Here is a 23,740-nt window from a genome sequence, read left to right as displayed (position 1 = left end):
TTTATTCAATATCATTAATTACAAGCATCATTAATTATTTTATCTATACATACCTATATAAAAGAGGATGTCTGTTTGTCTGTTCACTATGCGTTTCTATATGGCCGCACAGATTGCAGCCATAGTACATATATATGTATAGGTGCATTTCATGCTCCTGGAGTGCAACTTTTGGTCTTGTCTGATGCGTCCTTTGCATCATTTTCTTACTACCAAACCCTGCAAGTGCGCTCAGTGCCACCTGGAGCCCAATCCCCTGACCTGATCTCTGCTTACTGTCCCACCTACCGATAACATACCCATTCAATCTGCCATGTTTGCATATCTTTGAGCTCGCTGTGTGCAAGGTGAAGGCCGATATAGCAAATTTCAGTTCTAATACTGCCTTTTCTCGCAACTTCACCATTCATAGGTAAATGGTCCACGAATAACCTTGCGGTCCAAAACAAATGCATTCCGACAAATCACTATTTTTTTACATTCTTCCATATTTTACGATTGAGAGGTCAACATGACCATGAATTCCAAGCTTTCCCTTCTCTATATACCATCCTTCCCAAGCAACGCTGGGTCGCCAGCTAGTTAATAATAAAAAACATAAAAAACCACAAAAGAAGAGAAATAGAGTCAGATTTCACGTCTTTGCATTTATTGTTTTCATGCATTAACGATCCATTCCCTATCAAAATAATGTAAAAATTAGCCTTATTTATCATTTCCACATTCAATGTTGTAAAATTTATTTCTGCAAAAGATTTTACATTCAATTGAACATTTCCTCATGATGGTTCTTGCATATGATCATCCATGCATGAGTGATCATCATCACCAACGTTAGTTATCAATAGGTGGACAGTAGGCCGGCCCTTATTTTTCAGAATTGCGAAAAGTTATGTTTTCCTGGTCTCAAAATGATCCAAATGAGGTCTATATTCACATGTTAAAATTTGGTTACTTTAAAATAACGGCAACCCGTGCCCCAAGGGCCCTAAGTACTAAGGACCCTCAATTGAGTTTTTTGGGGTCAAAAAGTGCTATTCCTATGTAAAACGTAAAAGTAAAGCCCTTTAGGGCCAATTTTCTGTTTGTTTTGATCTATCTTTAAGGGTTTAGGAGATATCGTCCGTTGTAATGTAATCCCCCCAGGGCGCCTCCCCGCACCGCGGCACCACTGAGGTACGGCCCGCACCACTTACTACAGACTTCCCCTCAACCCCCTCCCCTCCCTCGGCAAAGACTTTGCTCACACTGGCAAGATCTAGCCTCTGAAGAAATGTGCTTACCTTAGAAAGAATTTAATTGCCATAACAATACTTCCAAACGAATAGATCAATTTATTTTCACTCTGTCCATGAATTTCGGTACATTAACCAAAATAAAATACATTTTCATTGTATTTCTTATTCTTATGGCACTGTTAGGAGCGGACAACCACACCTTTTACTTTCTTCTTGAATATATTGAAATCTATTCCACCACTAACTGTATTTCGTTCTCCTCTCTTTATTTGCGTAAGAACTTATTTCTTCAGCCCAAGTACATTTATCCGAGAGATTAACTGCTTTTTCCCCGTCGTGCGTCAAAAATTCAATGGTACCGCTCCTTGCAATTTCAAACAAGTCATCAAGTTTTCTTACGAAAGATTCTCTTCTCTTCATCTCTACTGTAGTTCGCGGTCTCTTTATGTCGTTGCACGTTCATCCATTCTTTGCGTCATTTTTCTTACTTTTAAATCGCCTTATTTACCGTAATAACAGGAATTCTAGTTTTGTACCATGGTTGAGACGCATTTCTCACGGTTTTTCTCGCACTAAGTCTTACAAATTTCGAACCCATTAGGTGATAGAGAAAACACACAGTACTTCTCTCACTGTAGGTAAATTTGAGCCGAGTATTTCTTCACTTTCTTTTCCTACCAATTCAATGCCTGGATTTAGTCTTGATTACACTCTTTCCTTGTTGGTCTATTCTTAAAATGAACATCACGTTCATGATAAAGTATTTATTTCACCACTTTTCTCCTAACATCCTAAAAAACTTAGCACCTTCTATCCCTTGCACACTATACACAAGAAGTATCTCTCTACAGTGATCTGCATCCGTGAACTGACTATCTCGTTTCGTCTTCCTTGAATATTTCTAACTATTATTGGAGCTCATTCCCTTCATTCCTTTATAATTCATAGATACAATTGTATCACATGCTTATAATATTTTGTACATAACAGAGCACTTTGGAACAAAGCCTGCTGGAATGGTTCGCGGCCGTATGGCGGCAAAAAATCAAGGTTTAAGGGGTCGGTACCTAGTATATAGGACGGCGTTGAAGGGTTAAAATTGACATTATAGGCTTTAACAACATTAATCATGACACCAGAGGAACAACCTATTCAATACTGCACCACTAGCATGTAAATCTTGTCATCAGGAGCAAAGTCTTTTCCGAGGGAGGGGAGGGGGTTGAGGGGAAGTCTGTAGTAAGTGGTGTGGGCCGTACCTCAGTGGTGCCGCGGTGCGGGGAGGCGCCCTGGGGGGATTACATTACAACGGACGATATCTCCTAAACCCTTAAAGATAGATCAAAACAAACAGAAAATTGGCCCTAAAGGGCTTTACTTTTACGTTTTACATAGGAATAGCACTTTTTGACCCCAAAAAACTCAATTGAGGGTCCTTAGTACTTAGGGCCCTTGGGGCACGGGTTGCCGTTATTTTAAAGTAACCAAATTTTAACATGTGAATATAGACCTCATTTGGATCATTTTGAGACCAGGAAAACATAACTTTTCGCAATTCTGAAAAATAAGGGCCGGCCTAGTGGACAGTCTACAAGGTTTCTACAAGATACCTACTTATATACGTACTGTAGGTGTTAAACACATGAACATTAAATTATTGCATGTTCTTAGCAATACATACATCATTATATAACTGACTTTATCCCAGTAGAAGTTTTAACCCAACGATGGTAAAGTGTGGAATGCAGTTGAAATCTTTGATATTTTCCTGAGAGTGTAGTGCAGTGGAATAAAAATGAATTTCAAACTCCTCACCACATGAAAAATTTACGTGCACATCTCCAGTGCTGCAGATCAAAATTAACTTCTAATTATGTATTTCATACCATCACAAATACATATATATTTTTATAGGCTAATTTTTATAGGTTAAGGCTATCCAGGTTCCTTAATAGGGTAGTTTCCTTATCAAAGAAAACGAAAGGCATTGATTGCGATTCGTTACCCACCATTAGTGTATTCATAATACACAAATTATTTGGTTTTTGAAATACCGGTTTAGACGAATGGCAAGGGTCAAATTTTATCCTCATTTGAAAAAGGCCAGATTGGCGCCCATGCGATTCCACTCCACGTGACGTCACAGGGACCTAGTTTCTACACAAGAGGATAGGAGTTATACATCGTCTGAGGTTACCAATGCATGCATGAGGCACAGAGCTCAGGGAAACATGTCTTGATAATCACCTATTAAAACTGGCTAAGGTCAGAAAGTTTTCTTCATTTGATAAGGTATTAATAAACCTTTTTTAGCCAAGCGCTACCAGCCAGCAAGGTACTCAGCTACCCGCTAGCATCCTGCGTCCTATCAGCGCTCAGAGCCTCGATCAAGGTCACCTCACAAGGCGGGAGGGGGAATCAGAAATGCGTTGCACGGACTTTTTCCCATCAATCCTACTTACGCATCGCGTTTTCGCGAGCTTGAAATTTTTCACTTTTAATTTAATCGCGAAAAATAGATATCGTCATTTAAAAATCTAAAAGCGTGAAATGTGTACTCCACGAGTAATAATCTTTCGATTTAGGTAATAAAAAAATAATAGGAAACCACCCTATTCCCATGGCAATTGTACTGAGGCTCATAGTACTAGATTTTGGGCCCTCATGGTCCATCAAGCATGGTAACGCAAGGAAGAAAGGACTTCCAAGAAGCCACAACCAAATGAGAGCCTCAAACCTGAGCTAAAACCATGCAAAGCGGTATGTGTAATATTTCAAATCCTGCTGCATGAACGGCGGTGAAATATTCATGGATTGCCATTAGAAAAAATTCCCGTGGACCAGAAATTGAACCACGGATCTTTGGCTTTCCGTGCCATGAGTAGTACCATGAGCCTCAGTACAATAGGGTAGCTCCCTTCATCAAAGAAAACGAAAGGCATTGATTGCGTTTCGTTACCTGCCATTAGAGTATTCATAATATACAAATTATTTGATTTTAGAAATACCGATTTGGACGAATGGCAATGGTCAATTTTAACCTCATTTGAAAAAGGCCAGATTGGTGCCCACGCGATGCCACTCTATGTGACGCCACAGGGACCTAGTTTCTATATGAGTAAATAGCAGTTTTACATCGTTTGAGATTACCAATGCATGCATGAGGCACAGAGCTTAGGGAAACATGTCTTAATAATCACCTATTAAAACTGCCTATGGTCGGTTATGGTGTCCTTCGTTTGATAAGGTATTAATAATCCTTATTTAAGCCAAGTGCTACCTGCTAGCAGGGTACTCTGCTACCTGCTAGCAGCCTGCATTGCAGTGGCGCACATATCCTCACCCCAAGGTCATCTCACACGGCGGTAGAGGGAATCAGAATGATGTCACATGGGCTTTTCCCATCATTCATACTTAGCCATTGCGTTTTTGCGCACTTGAAAATTTTCACTATTCATTTAATCGCGAAAAATAGATATGTACATATTATCATTTAAAAATAGAAGCATGAAATGCATACTCTATGAGTAATAACCTTTCCATTTTGACAGTAAAACAATAATAGGAAACCACCCTATTGCTATGGGAATTAAGGAACCTGGATAGCATAGTGGCCTGCGCATTGACCAAGCAAGAAAGAGAGAAATAGTCAGTAGGATATCACAGGCAAAAAGGGCTTTATGCAAGAAAAGGGCTTTATAAAGAAGGATTTACCTACAACTGAGAATACAAGTACAGAAATAAGGAAACAATTCATCAGATGCTACATGTAGGGCATATTTCTATATGGGAGCAAGGATTGGACACGGACAGCAGCAGAGAAATCAAGAGTGGTAGCATTCAAAATGTGGTGCTACTGAAGAAAGATGAAGATAGAATGGATTGAACACGTCAGTAATGAAGAAGCGGTACAAAGATTTTGAGAAAAGAAAAATCTTCTAAAATCCCGCCCAGCTAGCACATTATAAGCCATTGAGATAAGGTGAATGGAAGAAATTAGGGTGCTTATCAAGTAAGCTTGTTATGGGTTTCTTACAGCCAGGCTGACAAACATCCAGAGTAATGACAAAATGGATGCCAAACTTTTAGCACTTCCGTAGATGCTGTTATTATCCCATCGTTTCAGAGTATTCATTAAGACATTTACGTATAAGAATATTTTTTATTCATGGCATCTCTATCTTATGAGGAGAAATATAACGCCTTATGGCCATAATTTGAAAATCATTCACCTTTATGAAATGATGGCGAAACGATTGTCGTAAGAAAAACACGTAATTTCACAAGAATAGTGGTGTAGAATAATATAAAAATGCCGGAAGGAATCTCTAATATATATATTGCATTCATCGGGTCAGCATCATCAGACCATAAATTAAAATTCATAAATGTTAGATTATGAGGACCTTGAATAATTTCAGTTTTTCCATTCATGCACCAGCATATCATTGGATTTTAAAATGGTAACTATGCCTTGCACACTCATCGGTTGCCGTGGTGTAACAGATATTGTGTAAATCTGTGAATACAAAGGTCATACGTTCGGTTCTCCCTAGTGTTTTTTTTTTCTTTCCGCCACAAGGATAAAGTACTTGTATTATGCTTTGTATCTTCACCAGCCAGTCGCCTGCTGTTGCTAATTTCTTTCTATTTACTGGAAAATCTGTTATGAGTTGTTAAGCCATTATGAAGACTTGCTGAATTTCACCGGTAGGCTTTAAATTCATGTTGGGATGAGCAGCATAGCATGTGAAGTCTAATGCCTTGGTCTGGGAGTTTCAGCTTGCTGCATACATAACAGTCAAGCTCTATAGTAGTCAACGACGAGACGTGACTGCCGAATACCTTTCCATCTTCCGACCCAGCAGCGCATAAGAAGTAATCAGAGTGGACCACTGCATCGTTCATACTTTCTTAGGTGATATTTTTATACCCTACCCCATTTTCTTAACAAACGCCAAAATAATACACAAAAATTGTTAAGATTTCTTGGAGAAAATATGTTACCTTTAGGTTTTAATGGACAATGCCGGTTTTTTCCAATGTTTGATTTCACAAGTGGTGCCATGTTTTAGCCTTTTTGATTTCTAGGAACATCCGATATTAATTTTCGTTTATCCCTTTGCTAAGTCATATTTTCCCTCTTGAACTTACAAAACAAGAGTCGCCAAAATTTATTAAACAAAGAGAGAATTTAAGATTTTTTTCGTATACAAAACTAAATTTATGCTCTGTATTTTGCTTGCTTCGTCCAATTAAATTCCAAGAAAATTCAAAAATCCATAAAAATATTTGATATAATTTTTAATAAAAATTCCCAAGGTTCTCAAATCTTACAAGTTCTGCTAGAAAGTACTTGTCCAGCCACACAAGTGCGTAGCAAAAGGCAATTTTCAGCAAGCAGCATTACTGTAAGAAGGAGGCATGAAAATCTGTAGTCTGAACATATAGAACCAATGGTTTTTCTGCATGATAATTTGAAAGGATCAGATATTACAATATTTATTTACAACTTTAGTCTTTATTGCAATTGTGCAAATGCCTTTACTCAGGGCTCCTCCAAGTAGCATGGATATGTATATTAATTAAATTTTTTACACATTACAACAGGTTAATTCATTTCAATTGTGCTCATGGAACTGTTAAAGACACTTTATTTTTCATTCATCTCCAAAACCTGACACAATTACCATCAACATTCCTTATTGTCGTTCCCTTTTTACATCATGCTAAGCATTCAGAATAGACAATTTTCAAGGGGATTGGATAAATGAGAATATATTGGACCGTGCCTTGATATATTGCTTGGTCCAGAAATTACCACACTTGACTCAATACTCGCGAGTAGTTTTCAACTCAACTCGAGATCAAAAAGTACTACTCGCACCCTACAAATAAGCTCTAACCTTAGGGCCTTTTTTACACGCTTTTGGTATGTTACAATCCAGAGGCAAATCCGGAGAGGGGTATCCACGTTGGATATCCAATTGACACTGGATAGAATGGTGATTTTGCTCGGACCGCCATTACTGCTGGAACTTAACCCCCAGAAATCCCCCAATCCATGAGGAAGTTTAGGTGAGAAATCTATTCTCTTACTTTTCCAACTTATTTCTGATAGTTTTTTTTTTTTTTCGTCTGAAGACTTTCACAGCTTCTTTTATCTATGTTGCTGGTGGTTTTTCGGGTATTGCTGTGTAGAAAACACAGCAATACCCGAAAAACCACCAGCAACATAGATAAAAGAAGCTGTGAAAGTCTTCAGACGAAAAAAAAAAAAACTATCAGAAATAAGTTGGAAAAGTAAGAGAATAGATTTCTGCTGTGTAGAAAACACAGCAATACCCGAAATAGATAGATATTCTTATATATTATATATTCTTATATATTATTTCTGATAGATCACACAAATTCAGAGATAAGACTATTTATCAACATTAAATGACCCTTCTAGATAGTGAAAAACTTCCATACTCTGAAGCTTTTCAAGTAAATTATGTAACCGTGTCTAAATCAATCCTCACACCTCAATGATGTCCAGATTACTAGTAGAGTCACATTATACAATTATATGAAAGATACCCTTCTGAAGAAATCAAGTTTCACCACAGTCAATAATTACCACACTAATTAGGGAAAAGAGTGTAAATATACTTACATCTGCCCACGTAGTTGTGTTTGAATACTGCTGAGATGAAGATCTCTCTTCCATTTTTTTTGAATTTACTGAATTTTGGAAATTGGCTTGTGGTCCATCCCTTCCCCCTAAGGCCTGGAGAAAACTGAGCATATCCTCATATGCAATTAGGAAGTCCTTGGGATCCTGGAAAGTAGAAAAGCAAAATCAGTGCATCTAATTCATCACCTAATTATGAATTAATAGTGGATATATTAATGACAAAATACAGAGTTTTTCTAAATGATGGCCTCATTTTCAAAATTTTGTATTCGTTCAAGAACAAATCCAAAACGAACAAGCTTTAGACCGATACAAAGAGGAAGTTTCAAAGTGTTCTCAATAGTGTGTAATAAAAATTTAAGTTCATAAATTAACTAATTTTTAATAATAAATTAGTTTTTTTCATTATTATTTAGTAAATACAAATGTGATCATTGCTATAAATGTTCATTGTTCATTTCAAATGTCATTCACAGCCTGCCCCCACTCACCAAAAACTTTGAAATGCCCTCTGTTTATTGGTACTATGGCTAACAGAATATTCAAATATGGCCATCATGCCCAACAATTGAAACTTTCTCCAGGCATATTGGAGTTATAAGCAAAACATTTTATACATCCTCCTCTTATTTAAATAATAACCTGCATAGCACTTTTCAATCTGAATTTCAAATTGAAACCTAAAATTACTTCAAATCCAGAATCCATTTAGATTACTAAAATCCAGATCTCTAATGGTCTGTATTAATCATATTTTTTCTGAGCCGTTTTCCTGTCTATCTGGTGTACCTCAGGGCAGTCATCTAGGACCTTTACTATTTTGTCTTTTTATAAATGATATTCATAATATATTCGATGACGTTAACTTCCTGCTCTTTGCTGATGACTTAAAGATTTATAAGCATATTGCTTCCCTGCAGGATTCTCATGTGCTACAGAAAAACATTGACCAACTAGTGCAGTGGGCTGATGCAAATGAGTTATCACTCAATGTACCAAAATGTAGTGTAATGACTTTCCATCACTCTTGCACGCCCTACTATCATGAGTATACCATTAATTCCACTGTATTAGGTAGACCTACTGCTGTCTGCGATTTAGGTGTTTGGTTTGACAGCCAGCTCTCATTCAAGGTACATCTAGACCGAACTGTCTGCGATGCCCTAAAGAATTTAGGTTTCATAAAGAGAACCTGTCTAAAATTTAACAATCTTCATGCTTTAAGGACTATTTATATAGCTCTGGTACGCTCAAAATTAGAATACTCTATTGTAAACTGGTCACCTTATTATAATACAGACTCAATACGGCTTGAACGGGTCCAAAACAAATTTCTCAAATTTATTAATTTCAAATTAGGAATACCTCATTCTGATTACAATACTTCATATCTTCTATCCCTTTTAAATCTGAAATCCTTATCTGACAGGCGTTCCTCCATTGATGCCCTATTCCTTTACAAAATTATTAATTCTTATATTGACTGTTCCTTTCTTCTTTCTTTAGTAAATTTTAACGCACCCCGACATAATTCCAGAAATCCGCACCCATTTGTTATTAACTACCATAGAACAAATTATGCCTTTAACTCCCCGCTATCTAGAATGATAAGGAATTTTAATAGACTCGGCCAAAGTTACGATTTCTCAATATCCTTTTCCAGATTCAAATGTCACCTGTGGCAAAGATGAACTTTTTTACTTGAGAACATGTTTATACTTTAAATTTTATTTTGTTGTATCTCTCTACATGTTTTATTCATTGATGTGCAATTCTGTATAGATTTTTTTTCTTCTTTTTCTGGGTTTATTGCATGTGTGTTCAGTATTTTGTATTGTTTATCATATGTAAAACTATATGTAAGAATATGTTAATGGGTTATCCCGTAAATAAATGAATTGAATTGAATTTCAATGGCTACACATCACAATATAGAAAATATTTTCCAAAAGAATTATTTTCAGTTACCAAAGTGAAATAGACACACACATACATCGATTTTGTTAAGAACACCTAGGAGACCCAATCATTGACTAAAATTATCCTTTAGAGAGACCTACAGTTGATTTACCTTTTTGCTTCGAATCCAATCTTATCCAAGTGGTAATTGAAAAATATTTCTCTAGCATCAGGGTTCCTCAATTCGGGAGCTACAGGGGAGTCACTAGATAAGAAAGGGGAAACTAACTCCTGAGGTTTCTAAATCCTTGGGGCCTATAGATACATAGGTACCTACCTACTTAGCCTTTTTGGCAATCTATCACTGCCTGCCTGGCTAAAGACCGAAATACATTAACAAAATCTATTGTTAGAGAAAAAGAGCAACTTCCCTCAAATACTCCAACCCACCACAGACATTGTTTGAAAACTTTGAATGTTAAATTCTATGGCAAATTTTATCAGAGATGTTAGCTAAAAGTACCTTCTGAGAGAAGGAAAAGTACTAGTTACCATGTACAGGGTTAACCTGTTAACCGAGCGGGACGTATATATACGTCCAACGTAATCAATATCGGGTACGGGTAGGACATATGAATACGTCCTTGAAATATAAGTTGAGCCCTGGAACGGGCGGGACATATATTTTTGAACGACAAAGATATTAGTCATCCATGCATGTCTCAACTTGATTTTAAGACAGGGAGGGAATCAGTATCATTTGGCCATTGGGAGTGGTTGGACGTGTTCTGGGTGAGTGGCGACAGGTACGTACTTACACTTCCCTACCTATTTTCGTATTATATATCATTTACTTATATTTTTTACATTTTTAACCTCTTTATTTTAGAATACATTATTATCATCCATACATGTCTCGACTTGAACTTAAGATACGGAGGAAATCAGTATCATTTCGCTTTTAGGAGTGGTTGGACGTGTTCTGGGTGAGCGGTGGCGGGTACGTACTTACACTTTCCTACCTATTTTCGTATTATATATCATTTACTTATATTTTTTACATTTCCAACATTTTTATTTTAGAATACATTTTTATAATTATCCATCAAAATGAATGAAAGTGATATCAGCGATGACGAAATCAATGCACCGGCAGGTAGAAAAAGGAAACGTATTATGAGTTCGTCATCGGATTCATCTGACAGTAATTTTGACTATGATACGGAATTGAGTGATACTGAGAATGAAGAGAGTGAAGAGGTTGATAAAGTTTGCCCTAGCAACAGCATTGCTTCTGAAGAATGGCTACCTCAAAATGTAGAAAGACCACCATTTCCCTTCACTGCACATCCTGGAAAAACTTTCGATACTCCTCCAAAAAAAGTTCCTTTGTTTTATCTTGAGAAGTTTTTAGATGAGAAACTTTTCAAATTAATTACAGAGCAAACAAATTTGTACGCCGCTCAATTTTTTGATAAAAATCCTGAGTTAAAACCACGTTCAAGAATTCGAAAATGGAAGGATACAAATGAAGCTGAAATGAAGATTTTTTTGGGGCTCCTAATTTTACAAGGAATAATTGGAAAACCGGCTTTGGAACTTTATTTTTCAAGGAGAAGAATAATTGAAACACCATTTTTTTATGAAACTATGAGCGAAAGCAGGTTTGGTTTATTATGTAAATTTTTGCATTTTGCAGACAATCTAAGTTTTGATCCTAACACATGTAATAGAAAAACATATAAAATTGATCCAATCATCAATAATTTGTCAGCAAAGTTTAAAAGTTTTTACGTATGTGAACGAGAAATATGCGTAGATGAATCTCTTTTATTGTGGAAAGGGAATTTGTCTTGGAAACAATATATCTGTACAAAAAGAGCTAGATTTGGAATGAAGTTGTTTATTTTGAGTGAAAGCCAAACTGGATACGTCCAAAATATAATTTTGTACACAGGGAAGGACACAAATTATGGTTCGAACTACCCACAAGAAAAACAATCAACAAGAATTGTTTTGGAGTTAACACATGACTTACTGAATAAAGGATATAGGATTTACTTAGATAATTTCTATACCTCAATTCATTTGGCTGAACTCTTGTGTACAAAAATACAGATATTGTTGGAACAATGAGGATAAACAGAGTCGGAATCCCCAAGGAAATAAAAACAAAAAAATTACAGAAAAATGAACATATAGTAAGATTCAAGGACAAACTTATGGTTTTAAAATGGAAGGACAAAAAAGACGTGTTGATGCTCAGTTCTATTCATAATGACGAAAAGACAATGATTGAAAAGAGAGGAAGAAGGCAAGAAAAACTGAATGTTGTCCTGGATTACAACAAGAATATGGGCGGCGTAGATTTGGGAGATGGAGTTATGGTGGCCTACACGGCTGCCCGTAATAGGCTAAAAAAATTTTATAAGAAAATTTTTCTACGATTAATTGATATGTGCTGCTTCAATGCATATGTTATATACAAAAAAGATAAAGGTCATTTGGATCGATTACACTTTTTGATAGAGTGTGTAGAGAAATTGGTAGATAACAACATAATGAAAACCCACCCAAAGATATCAACAAGTAGCTCTACACCTAAACCATCACGCTTAGTTGAAAGTAGTGATGGGTCGATCATGAACGATTTGATCAAAAAGATTGAATCACTAGGTGAATCAAATGACTCGTGATTCATTTTGTTAAACAAGTCGATCATCAATCATCAATCACTCCGACTTCCGGTTTCATATCAATCATCCCGGTTTCCGGTTTATTTCAAAATTTGGAACAATCCATGATTGATCTCTTTTCGACAGGACAGAAATAGTTGTGAGAAAAGTAAATACTATGCTATAAAGAACTGAATACTGGTGTAATCTTTTTCTTATATGTTTTCCAACAGTTATTGGTATTAATAACACCAATACACGTAAAAGGAAAATATTAAGATGACTCTTGCAGGAGAAAGTTAAGAAGTAGAAGTTAAAGCTGTTAACATTTTATTGTGCCGTTCATTAAATTATCCTGCAGATCAGATTCATGTGTGTGGTGTATTTTGTTTTATATTTTGAGATATATAGTTAGAAATTCTTCTATTAGGGTTAAGAAACTGTGGCAGTTTTGCCTTCCCAAATATTGTCAAGACACTACTTCCTTCATTTTTGCAATCTAATTTACTCATCTAGGAATTCACAATCAAAATAGTATATGAAATGATAATATGGATAGCAATCAGCGTTACCAATGCTCTTCGCAGATGAGGCAGTATTTATTCGATTATTCAAAGTGATTTATTACATCCATTGATTGAGTCTTTTCGATCTTGATTCCTTTTGAGTCTTTTCGATCATGATTCCTTTAAGTCTATTCAATCATGACTCCTTTGAGTCTTTTCGATATTGATTCCTTTGAGTCTTTTCGATCTTGATTCATTTGAGTCTTTTCGATCATAATGATTGAATCAATTGATTGAATCATATATGTGACTCGAGTCAAAATGATTGAATCACCAAAATGATCGACTTTGCCCATCACTAGTTGAAAGGCATTTTCCAGAACAAATGAAAAGCAATGTAGGAAAAACTTACTAGTAGGTTGGCGGTTGGCATATAATACTGATTCATAAAACCATTTAAATATTAATTTAGCCGTCGTGAGAACGGCACGACAGTAGAGTTTTGTGTAAATATCGTTTGAAGCATATTGTGAGCCTAAAATGATTGCTTAGGCCAATCTGAGTGAAATGACGTAACTTTCAAACATAATTTTCTCCACCTTCCCATTAACTTTGTTGGAGATATTCCCGAAATAATATACACTTATCGTATGCACATGTTATTGCGATTATCTCTCGCAGTGCAAGAAGGAACAATCTCTGCACAGAAACAGTTGGTCATCAAAATTTTTGCATCAAACATGCAAAAGCATAAGGAGCGATGAGTGAAAAGTTCTCGGGAATTACAACGACAATGTCATAGCATTGGTTTAATGTGTTGGTAGTTTACTAACATTTTCTCTTCATCATATTTACATGGCCTACATGATTATCAATCGTGACATAAACTGCTGCGTCGATCGAAACTATTGAATTGATTTAAAAGCCGCTTAGCCAAATATAATTATTTCTACGTATTTCTATTATTATGAAAGCTAAAGGCACACACCATTTCGTAATTTAAAAAGCACATTAATTTCAACTAGAAGAAAAAAGTCAGCCGAGAACGACTACATTATTATGATTTTCCCGCAGGTAACGAAATGAAACGAGCGATTTCATTGGTTCTAAAAGTAAAAACTGAGTTCGCACGAAATATTTCTCATACCCCATATCCGGTCTAAGAAAGCTACCAGAAATTCTCGGTATGAATTAGCTACTCCCAGTTAGGGAATAGGTTTGGTAGCCAATTCTGGTAGGAGGTAGCTAGTTCGAAGCTACCACGACGGGAGCTTCGAGTTAGAGAATAGACCCCCAGGAGCACAGCTAGGAATTAAGGCTAGGGGGGTTTTAGGCACAAGTAATACTGGGAGGTCTAGAGGGAATGAAATACCTGCCAGGGTAAGCAGGAAGTGTGGGGGCCTCCCCCAGAAAATCTTGAGGATAAATGGTTCAAAATGGTGATTTTTACAGCTTTCTGAAGGATATTTTATTAATCCTTGAACTCTTCTATGTATAATATTATTCCAATTAAGTAGAATGGATTAAACTTATAACTTTCTCTGAGGCCTTGGGGGGGGGGCTTATAATTAAATTTTAAAATTTAATTATAAAAAAATACAATTTAATTTTAAATCATCCCAGTAATTCTAAAAGAAAAATAACTAAAACAAGATAAAATAAAAATCAAACCAACAATATAAGGAGAATGTAATCAACAGATTTTTGAACTTAATGTGGGTCCACCAGGACAAAGGCACTCTTTCAAACATGCCACCCCAAAGGATGATAGAATAAAGATGATTGGATAAATTAGTAATTACCATTCGCTTATGCTTTAAATACTCTAGTTCAGCAACTAATGAGGAGATAGAATACAGATTAGTCCACCAGAAAAAAACCTGGCCATTAGCATGGTCATAAACAGTAGGGGGGGGGGGGGGGGGGGGGGAGGAAGTTGTCCCTTATAGAAGCCTGCTTATTGCTTATGGGTGGCCACTGAGATGGAAAACAGTTCAAGATTATTAAGAGAAATGGGGTCAAGGATGTAGGTATTGGAGTAGATGAGAATGACTTAACAGGATGAAAATTATCACTAATTACGATAAGAAAAAACTACCCTGACTAGTGAATTAAACCATAGACTTTTGGCTTTCTGGGCCACGGTGCAGACCACTGAACCATTCAGATTCTTGAATCCTCATGGCCATTATACCTAGACTCACTCTGTTCGCAGGGCTGATTCTAGACATTTTTCTACAGCAAGCAAACAATAATTCGCCCCCCTCAAAAATAACCAGAGAGGTAGTAGGGACACTCTCTGGATACATTTTAAAATAACTTCAAATATATAAGGAATAAGGGTCTATAATTAAATATCCACTAGAATTAATTACGTGCTTACTCTTATATATTGAATGTGATATTTTTAGAACTTAAAAACCAATTATATGAATGCATGTACATATTGGACAGAGCGCTTGGGAGCTCTTTTGCTTGGCACCCTTTACAGCCACATACTTTGTTTACCGCTAAAACCGGCCCTGTGAGTTAGGCATTAAACCCGAGCATGGGTGGAGTTTTGGGGGGAGCTGAGGGGGCCTCTAGGAAGGGTCGAAAATACCGCCTCGAAAGGGTTAATCATGAAACTTGGGAATGAAAATGAGGGTAGTAATCTAAACATTATCTTTTAGGTGATGAAAAGAGACAAAAGCACGATTTGACTGACCAACAGGCCCCTGTGCTGGTAGATTGAAAGCAGAATGCCCCTTTGGTAACAATCAAATTTGTTTACATTCTCACATCGTGCAAATGAAATTAATATCTCATTGAATCTAATGTATAGTAAGTCCTCAACTTACAAACTTCAAAGATTCAATCACTCATGCCATTGAGTACTTACTGTGGTTACTCTCAGAATGTTCCTGTTTAAAGCGAATAATTTCTCCTGTCGTAATACGGTACAAGTAACATCAGCTTTTAACTTAGGAACCAATTTAACTTACAAACAAGGTCTCAGCACTTGTTTGTAATCTAGTCTGTATGTCGAGAAGTTACTGTATGGTTCTCTGATGCGTGAGAGTTGACATTCAATTCCAGTAAAGGCAACCCAGATACAACCCAAGCCCTCCCCAAAGTAAAGTTCTGGCAACATGCCCGCTAATGGGTACAACAAATGTTCTCACACTATTTAGCTGACTAAAATTGAACAACCTTTTTCCCATACATTCAGAGATGGGGAGTAAATGAATAAAAACAACTAAATATCTGGCAATGATTACATTTCAGGTACTTTACACTTAGGGTAAATGAGTTAGCTGCTCCATTAAGGCAAATTGTTCCATTCTCAATACATCCCACATAAAACATATGCACTGTACATTAGTGATGGGCGCTGTGCGAGTGAGTCAGTTCAAATGTGCGACTCAGCAGATAGAGCTGCGAGGCGAGAGAGTATTATTTGGTGAGTCGCAACTCCCTCCCCTTCGCAGACCTCACACCACTCCCTCCACGCCAGGGGCGCAGCTAGGATTTGAGGCTAGGGGGGGTTTTGGGTGCAACTAATACTTATGGGTGTGGGTGTATTGCATACCTACCAGGGTAAGCAGGAGTTGCAGGGGTCCTCCTCCAGAAAAATTTGAAAAATAATGGTTCAAAATGGCGAGTTTTACGGCTTTCCGAGGGATAGTCGATAAATCCTAACACTATTCTATAAGTAATACTGATCCAAATAAGTAAAATGGATTAAACTTAAAAATTTCTCTGAGCTCTGGGGGGGGGGGGGTTACATCCCTCAAAACCCCCCTTGCTGCGCCACTGCTCCACGCACACAGTGGGTGTTGAAGTCCTGAACGGTAGAAGTCCGCTCCATGCACACACAACTCCCTTCCCGCACAACGTGCATGTTGGAGTCGTGAGCAATGGAAGTCAGACTCCATGCACGCACGACTCCTTCCACATAAATTTTCCATGTGATGCACATCGCACGTTTAGCACGTCAAAGGGAGCACATGGCACTATTTTCAGGTAGCCCACTGCTCACCTTTTCATGCCGCTTGAAAGATTCTCCTGATTCATCTTCTGGGTACTACTCTAAAGAATCTCACATGACTCTTATTATAATTCTCTCTCCTGCATGTTTCAGAAGTGGAGTGAAAGAAAAATGGTGGAAGATGCTCACGTAAATGTTTTCAGCAACGGCAAATTTATGAAAATAATACGAGACAAAAATGAAAATTTGTTCTAACATGATCATGTAGTTTCAGAGAGAATGTTTTGTTATAACAGAATTTTTTGAATTGCCGTCATCTCTAAGCACAGGAGACCATGTATATTTTCCATCTTCTATGAAAGATATAATGTATTGGCAGAAATGGTTCCTCAGTTATACCACCTGTTAAACATTACACTATGCAATACGGAATTGACTCGAATACAATTTTTCTAATTGTGATCTAGGAAATGTTGCATTTTCAATGTTCATTCAAGAATCCCCCCCTCACCACCTTCCCCTCTTCCCCTTTCTTCCACTCCCCTCTGCCCCCCTCCCCTCAACCCAGAAGCACTTTGCTGAGTCGCACTGTGCGAGCAGCTCTCAGGAGTGTGCTATGAGTGGCGAGGCAGCTCCACAAAAAGAGTCATTTATGCCATCACTACTGTACATATATCAGCAATCATCAACCTCACAATATCTGATAAAAAAATACCAAATATTTTTTTTTCTTATGAATACCTTATCAGCAAATAGTAGCAGGTCAGTAAGGATTTGCTGGCCTGTATCAGCAAACCAGACCCAGGTGGATGGCTGTCGAAACAAGAATTGGAATCCCAGGCGAATGCAGTACAGTTTCCCAAGGTATTCAACATTTGAAACACAGTTAACAGCTTCTGTGCGAAGGCACCTGTAAAAAGATTATACCATTGTCAGATCCAAATTCACATGACATCAAAAAAACTGAAATGGATATTAACTATTATTCTATGTTATTTAAATACCAACTAAAATTAATAAGTACATAAAGATTACTCTTCTAATCATTCAAAGTAGCTATAATAATATCATTGGCATAATCTACTTTAAGTTTCAGAAACTAAAATGTCACAAGAGAAGCTGAAATATTCTTTCATTAGCAATATTCAACAAATATATTTTTTCTACATTTGAAAAGTCAAGCCAATCAATTTAGCCAATTGCCAATTTAGCCATTTAACATATATATATTTAATTCAGTAATTTCTATTTAATTAAGTAACTTCAAATCTTATGATATGCTAAAACAAAAGACAACCATAAAGCAAGAAAATATTTTCCAAAAGATTGCCACCCAATTATGCATCACTTGATTCATATTTTCCAGAGATGAAGCTAAAAGATTCTGAGTACTTATTTTTGACTGTTGTCCACCAAAAAACTATCAAAAGATCCACACAATAGCACATAAGAGAGCAGAGGTGAGAACTGAGTCAAACCAATCTTCAGATTATTGACCTAGGATGATGGTAAAAGTAGTTCATGCATTCATGGTACCACAACAATTCCCTATTTAATATTAAATGTTTGTGCAATGGAGTTTAGGATTTTTCTAAGAACTGGATTCAGGATGTGAAGAAAGAGGAAATTTCTTCTCACAAAATTTCTGAGAGAAAATATTTTCCACTAGGCTAAATTTATCACTTTAGCAGCAAGCTATATACGCACAGACAGCACTCCCTTGTTACTACTGCATAGAAGCTTTTTACGAGGAAATATATACATATTTAACTACAAAATATAGATAATTTTCCACATACTGGACCTTAAACTCATCATATTCCATCTTATACTACAGTGCATATTATTTAGACCAGATAGTGGCAAAGTTTTTTTGCCTGAAGGCCACATAACCAAATAGAAATAAAAGCATAGAATGTTTATCCGAAAAGGTTCATAAAATATTTTTAATACATAATATATGGGCTTATTTCAAGCAATTTAATCATATGCATGGTGATTATCCTGAGTATAAGATACATATTATTAAAAAGTAACTGCTTTGGGGGCTGCATGTGACCTATGGTATGTGCGTTGTCAATCCCTGATCAATGCTCAACGAAAGATTATCCCCAAAAATTTACTTTCAATTGACTCCCTGTGTGGGTCTGCCTAAACATTCTTCCTTTGCAGTTCACTTCTACCCTCCTATATACAATTAAGTCTAAATTTTAAAAAATTTAAACAGGCTTTTCCCAATTTTTAAACTATCAAATATGTACACTGATAAATAGGAAAAAGATTTATCCTCTGTGGAAATGTCACAATTTATGTGCAATTGCAGGAGACTATGTACAATCAGTGGTGGCTTACCCATAAGGACTCTCGGACGCCGCCCCTCCCAAAGATTTGAAAAAGGAAAAAAAATTAAATACCCATTCAATTATAATTATACATTTAATCAACCAAAGTGTTTTTTCAATCACATACGTCGATAATGTAGGAAAAACACGCAAAAATAGCACAAGAACTTCGTATTTGTTGCAGTGGGGAGCTGGCCAGAACATCCCAATCCATCACCATGCAGTTACATGAAGAGTGGTAGTGGTGGGGGCTGCTGGTGCTATGACGCATCTAAGATTGTGCCTTATGGAAGTCTTGGGCCGCCCGAGCATGCGCAGAGCGACGTATCTAGTGAGTTGACTTTGCCGTGCCGCCCAGCGGCAGTATAATCTTGGTGTTGCAGAGTTGCAGAATACCTTGTTTTGGTGACATGTTGACTTATTATGTGTAAATTATTTTAATGTAAACAGGCCTAGCTGTAGTTGAGTTAATCAAGTTAGTGATTGCTAGTGTTTTAGTGTTAGTGATTGCTTTGTATATTAGTGAGTCATAATGGTCACTAGATTGACTGAAAAACTTACTAAAATACACAAAATATTCAAAAAATTTGATCCCTCGGTGGAGTGTGCCCCCCCCCCCCCATTTGACTCACGAGCCGCCACTGTGTACAATTACACCACTGGTAGTGGAGGATCCAAAATAGGAGGGGGGGATTAAGAGGGGGGGTAACCTCCCACTAGTTTTGGGGGTCCAAAGAAAATTAGCATTCTATCTAGTGTAAATTGGATACCCAAGGCCTCTCTAGCCCCCTCTCTGGGTCTACCCCTGAATCTGGATTGTAGCATATGAAAACTGTGTAAAATAGGCCCTGAGTTTATAGCCTACTTGTATTTTAATTTGTTAAAGTAAATATACCGCAAAATATTACTAAATACTTTTGTACCCATTGGCAAACTCCATACATTTTGATTTTATCGAGTGTATGTTTCCATCCAATAGGGGGGTATAAGGCTACCTATGGATTCTGTTTGGTATAACAATTTTTAAATGTCCACTGGTATTAGAATTTGGATATCTATGCAATGTTATTTTTACAACTTGTTAAGGAAGTTACAAATAGGTTATCCACGTAAAGTAGCTCCATTTGCCCCTCCCCCATCCCTAATGGATCGGCCATTGATCACTGGCTAGTCCAAAGTTATTCCTAGAATATTTTATTAAAATCTGATTCCACTCTCTGGCTGGCAGTGATGTCATGGCAAAATTAGCAGTGCCAGAACACACTTTCCTTAACATTTCATTTTTAGAAGTGAAATATTACTCTGTGCATTCTTTATTACAACTTATTATTTAAATTTTATTATAAAATCTTATATTTTGCTTATGAATGTATTTATTAGAAATTTTGAGGCTACAAAATTGATGAAAGTGTTACTAGACTATTTTGCCTTTTGTTAACCACTGCCGGAACAGCGTTCCAGCTTGTTCCGGCACCATGACACCACTGCTGACCAGCAATAATAGCTTAAGCTTTCATTTCGAAAACCACCACAAAATTGCAAGAATTTTCCAATGCATGTGCAAGTAAGAAATTTTAAGATAAAAGTCTATAAATTTCTCTCACCTGTACGGAATGCCTCCATTTTCTATCTGCTTCAAGGCAGTTTGGTAGAGTGGAAAGTTATCATAATCTGTGAACACTTCAGCAAAGGCCTCAAACTCCCGCAGGTCCGCCACCTGTGATCAATATCAAGCATTAGATTTCCATTTAGAGCAACATCAATAAATCCAGTACAACACCACATTAAGAGGATTTACATGAGTAGGACAATGTTGGGGGTAAACAAAAACACTCAACATCTGAAATGCATGCATTACAACTTGTTCCAACCAAAGCTAATCTTATAATGCCACATCATCATCATCATCATCACTGGTCAACAATCCTAGGATTGGTTTGACGCAGCTCTCCACTCAGTTCTCCTATCAGCTAATCTTTTCACACCAACATATTTCTTCTCTTTCACATCTCTCTTTACTTGTTCCATATATTTTGTTCGAGGTTTTCCTTATCCATTCTTGCCTTCCACTTGTCCTTCAACGATTGTCTTCATCAGGCCATCATGTCTCAAGATGTGGCCTATAAGGTTGTTCCGTCTTCTTATTAAGGTTTTCATGAGGCTTCTCAGCTCTCCTACCCTTCTTAGGACTTCCTCGTTACTAACTCGGTCGATCCATTTGACACGATTATGCCACAAGGGTGACTATTACGCTTATGATCCAAGACAGATGGAGGACTATGTAGTGAGTCACTATAGACTTTGAAGCTGCAAGATGAACCAAAGTCACTGGATAGGTTCAAATAACACCAATTCCACTATGGCATGAATATTTTTGTATACAGGGGTGGATTCAGCATCAACTTTGTGTGGGCAGGGGTCACGGCCTAGGTCCATAGACTATGGAGTACCCCCCGAGAGAGAGAGACAACTTATTACAGTAAGGAGTGCTACGCTCTACGATAAATGCTACTCAAACTCCTCTCACGTTTGGGACTTGTAGCCATGAATTTGCATATTCACTCCCTTCATTTCTTTTAAAAGGATACAAAAATTCTATTCAACAATTTTGCCGCCCTCGGTGGCAGTGGGGTAAAGTCCTTGCCTGCTGAATAAGGGGTCGCGGACTCGAGTCATGCCTGGGTAGGTTTCCTCTATCCAGGGCAAGGTACTTTGTGCGCATTTTATTGTTGAATATGTTTTTTAAAAACCCCAACGTAAAAGGCCAGTATAAGCTATTTTTTGTGGAATGCGAATAAATAAATTAAACTACTAAAAACTGAATCTTTTAAATAAAATTTGGTGGGGGGTCATGACCCCAGTAACCTCCACCCTAAATCTGGCCCTGGTCGTATCTCCCCATAAACAATCTCTCAGGTACGAAAAGTAAACGCGATTGATCTATTGAGGAGCTAGAAGATGCATGGAGCCAACCCTTAAGTCCATCTAAGACGAGTCAATGACCGCACATCGGAGGAGAAGCTCCACCACAATTCACCTGACACCCTCATATTACTCCTAAAATTCCAATTTCTAACATCAATCTTCCTAATTGATGAAGTCTGACATGCTTTGGCTCATAATATTGACGTGGTATGAATCACGGGAATAGCCACAAAAACACTTGAAATAACACAAATTTAGTAAATCCTCATATTTCTGACAATACTAGGCAGAGATTAAATCACTGCAACTTCCAGGTTGGCACAGTTCCAACAACAATGTCTTGAGCAGACACTGACTACGGTAATAGTGATAAAACTGTTGCACTGCCTAAATATTTTCCTCAAATTCGACACCCTTCAACACTTCGGCCTCGCCATCAGGGCAAAATCAGGAACATCTCACACAGCACACGTAAATTTATCCAAGCTGCGAGTTTCCCAACGATACCGAGGATCTTTTTATCGTTTGAACGCCTCCACAGAGAACACACGAGCAGAGTTGGGACAAAAAAACAACACTGACATCTTCAATGGAAAAATAAAAACGTAGACTTAGATAATAAGTACGTCATGCTTATCCAGTTGCTCTTCTAGACTCATAGTGTTGCCGATCCTGTTGACAATCGCTGTGCTTGTATTGATATTCTCGGTCCATAAACGCTCTTCCTATGTTCAACACGCAGGATTTCAGTGGTACCTTCTTCGCTTCGCCGTCTGGTCACGACCAAACGCCTGGCAAAACTAAACAAGGATGGTCGAGTCCAGCATAAACCCGAGAAATCAAAATCATGCGAAACCCAGCCCATTCGGTCAAATGCCTCCGCTGCTCGACCTGGAAAAGGTTATTCAAATCCCGGTAGCGAAAAAATATTTTGGGGGGACTCCATCCCTAGCTGGCAGAGGCAGATCAAGACTCATTTCATTGATTAAGTTTACGCTTTTAATCTTGCCAGATTGGAACTGGAACAGTACAAAGTCAAAGCAATGATTATAGCATTCAACAAAGCGAGACAAAGGTTGGAAAACATCAGTCTTCATGTAGTTAACACACCCTAAGATAATGCTTCCAGAGAGATTAAAATGCTAAGAAGAGAGTTAACTAATCCACCAAATCACACTTTGGTTTAATCTGCAATCTTTTATTACCTGCTCCATCCTACACGATCCGATAAAATTGTAAGTTTGGTACATAGGAGCGTTTTTCGTTTCGTTTCACGACTATGCCGAAAGAGTAAATAAAAATCTAAAAATTTATTTTTAAAACATCTTCTAATTACATAAAATAATTAATTTTTGTAGATTGGGCGAATAAAAATTCATACAATGAATGAAAATAATAAAGAAAAATATTTCAAAGTTATCAACCGTAAAAACGCGCGTGAATACACTATATTTGATTTTTTTCACGTGACAAAGTGCTGAAAATAAGTCGAAATCCGATCCAACA

At 37.2% G+C, this 23,740-nt stretch overlaps 1 protein-coding gene across 1 annotated transcript in view; it reads right to left on the bottom strand.

Moving 5' to 3' along the window:
• The window catches only part of LOC124164919 (mitoguardin), a gene marked incomplete at its 5' end in the record, with an annotated part of 52,847 nt that overhangs the window by 10,647 nt on the left and 18,460 nt on the right, over nucleotides 1-23,740 (bottom strand). Inside the window, 3 exons of the mRNA XM_046542150.1 lie at nucleotides 7,897-8,061; nucleotides 17,709-17,877; nucleotides 20,914-21,026. Coding sequence (XP_046398106.1) covers nucleotides 7,897-8,061; nucleotides 17,709-17,877; nucleotides 20,914-21,026 — 447 coding nt within the window. The remainder of the gene's footprint in view (nucleotides 1-7,896; nucleotides 8,062-17,708; nucleotides 17,878-20,913; nucleotides 21,027-23,740) is intronic.

This window comes from Ischnura elegans, chromosome 9 (assembly GCF_921293095.1).
Source record: "Ischnura elegans chromosome 9, ioIscEleg1.1, whole genome shotgun sequence".
Taxonomy (NCBI): Eukaryota; Metazoa; Arthropoda; class Insecta; order Odonata; family Coenagrionidae; genus Ischnura; species Ischnura elegans.
The sequence above is the reverse complement of the archived record's forward strand: the minus strand, read 5'-3'. Positions and strand labels throughout refer to the sequence as shown.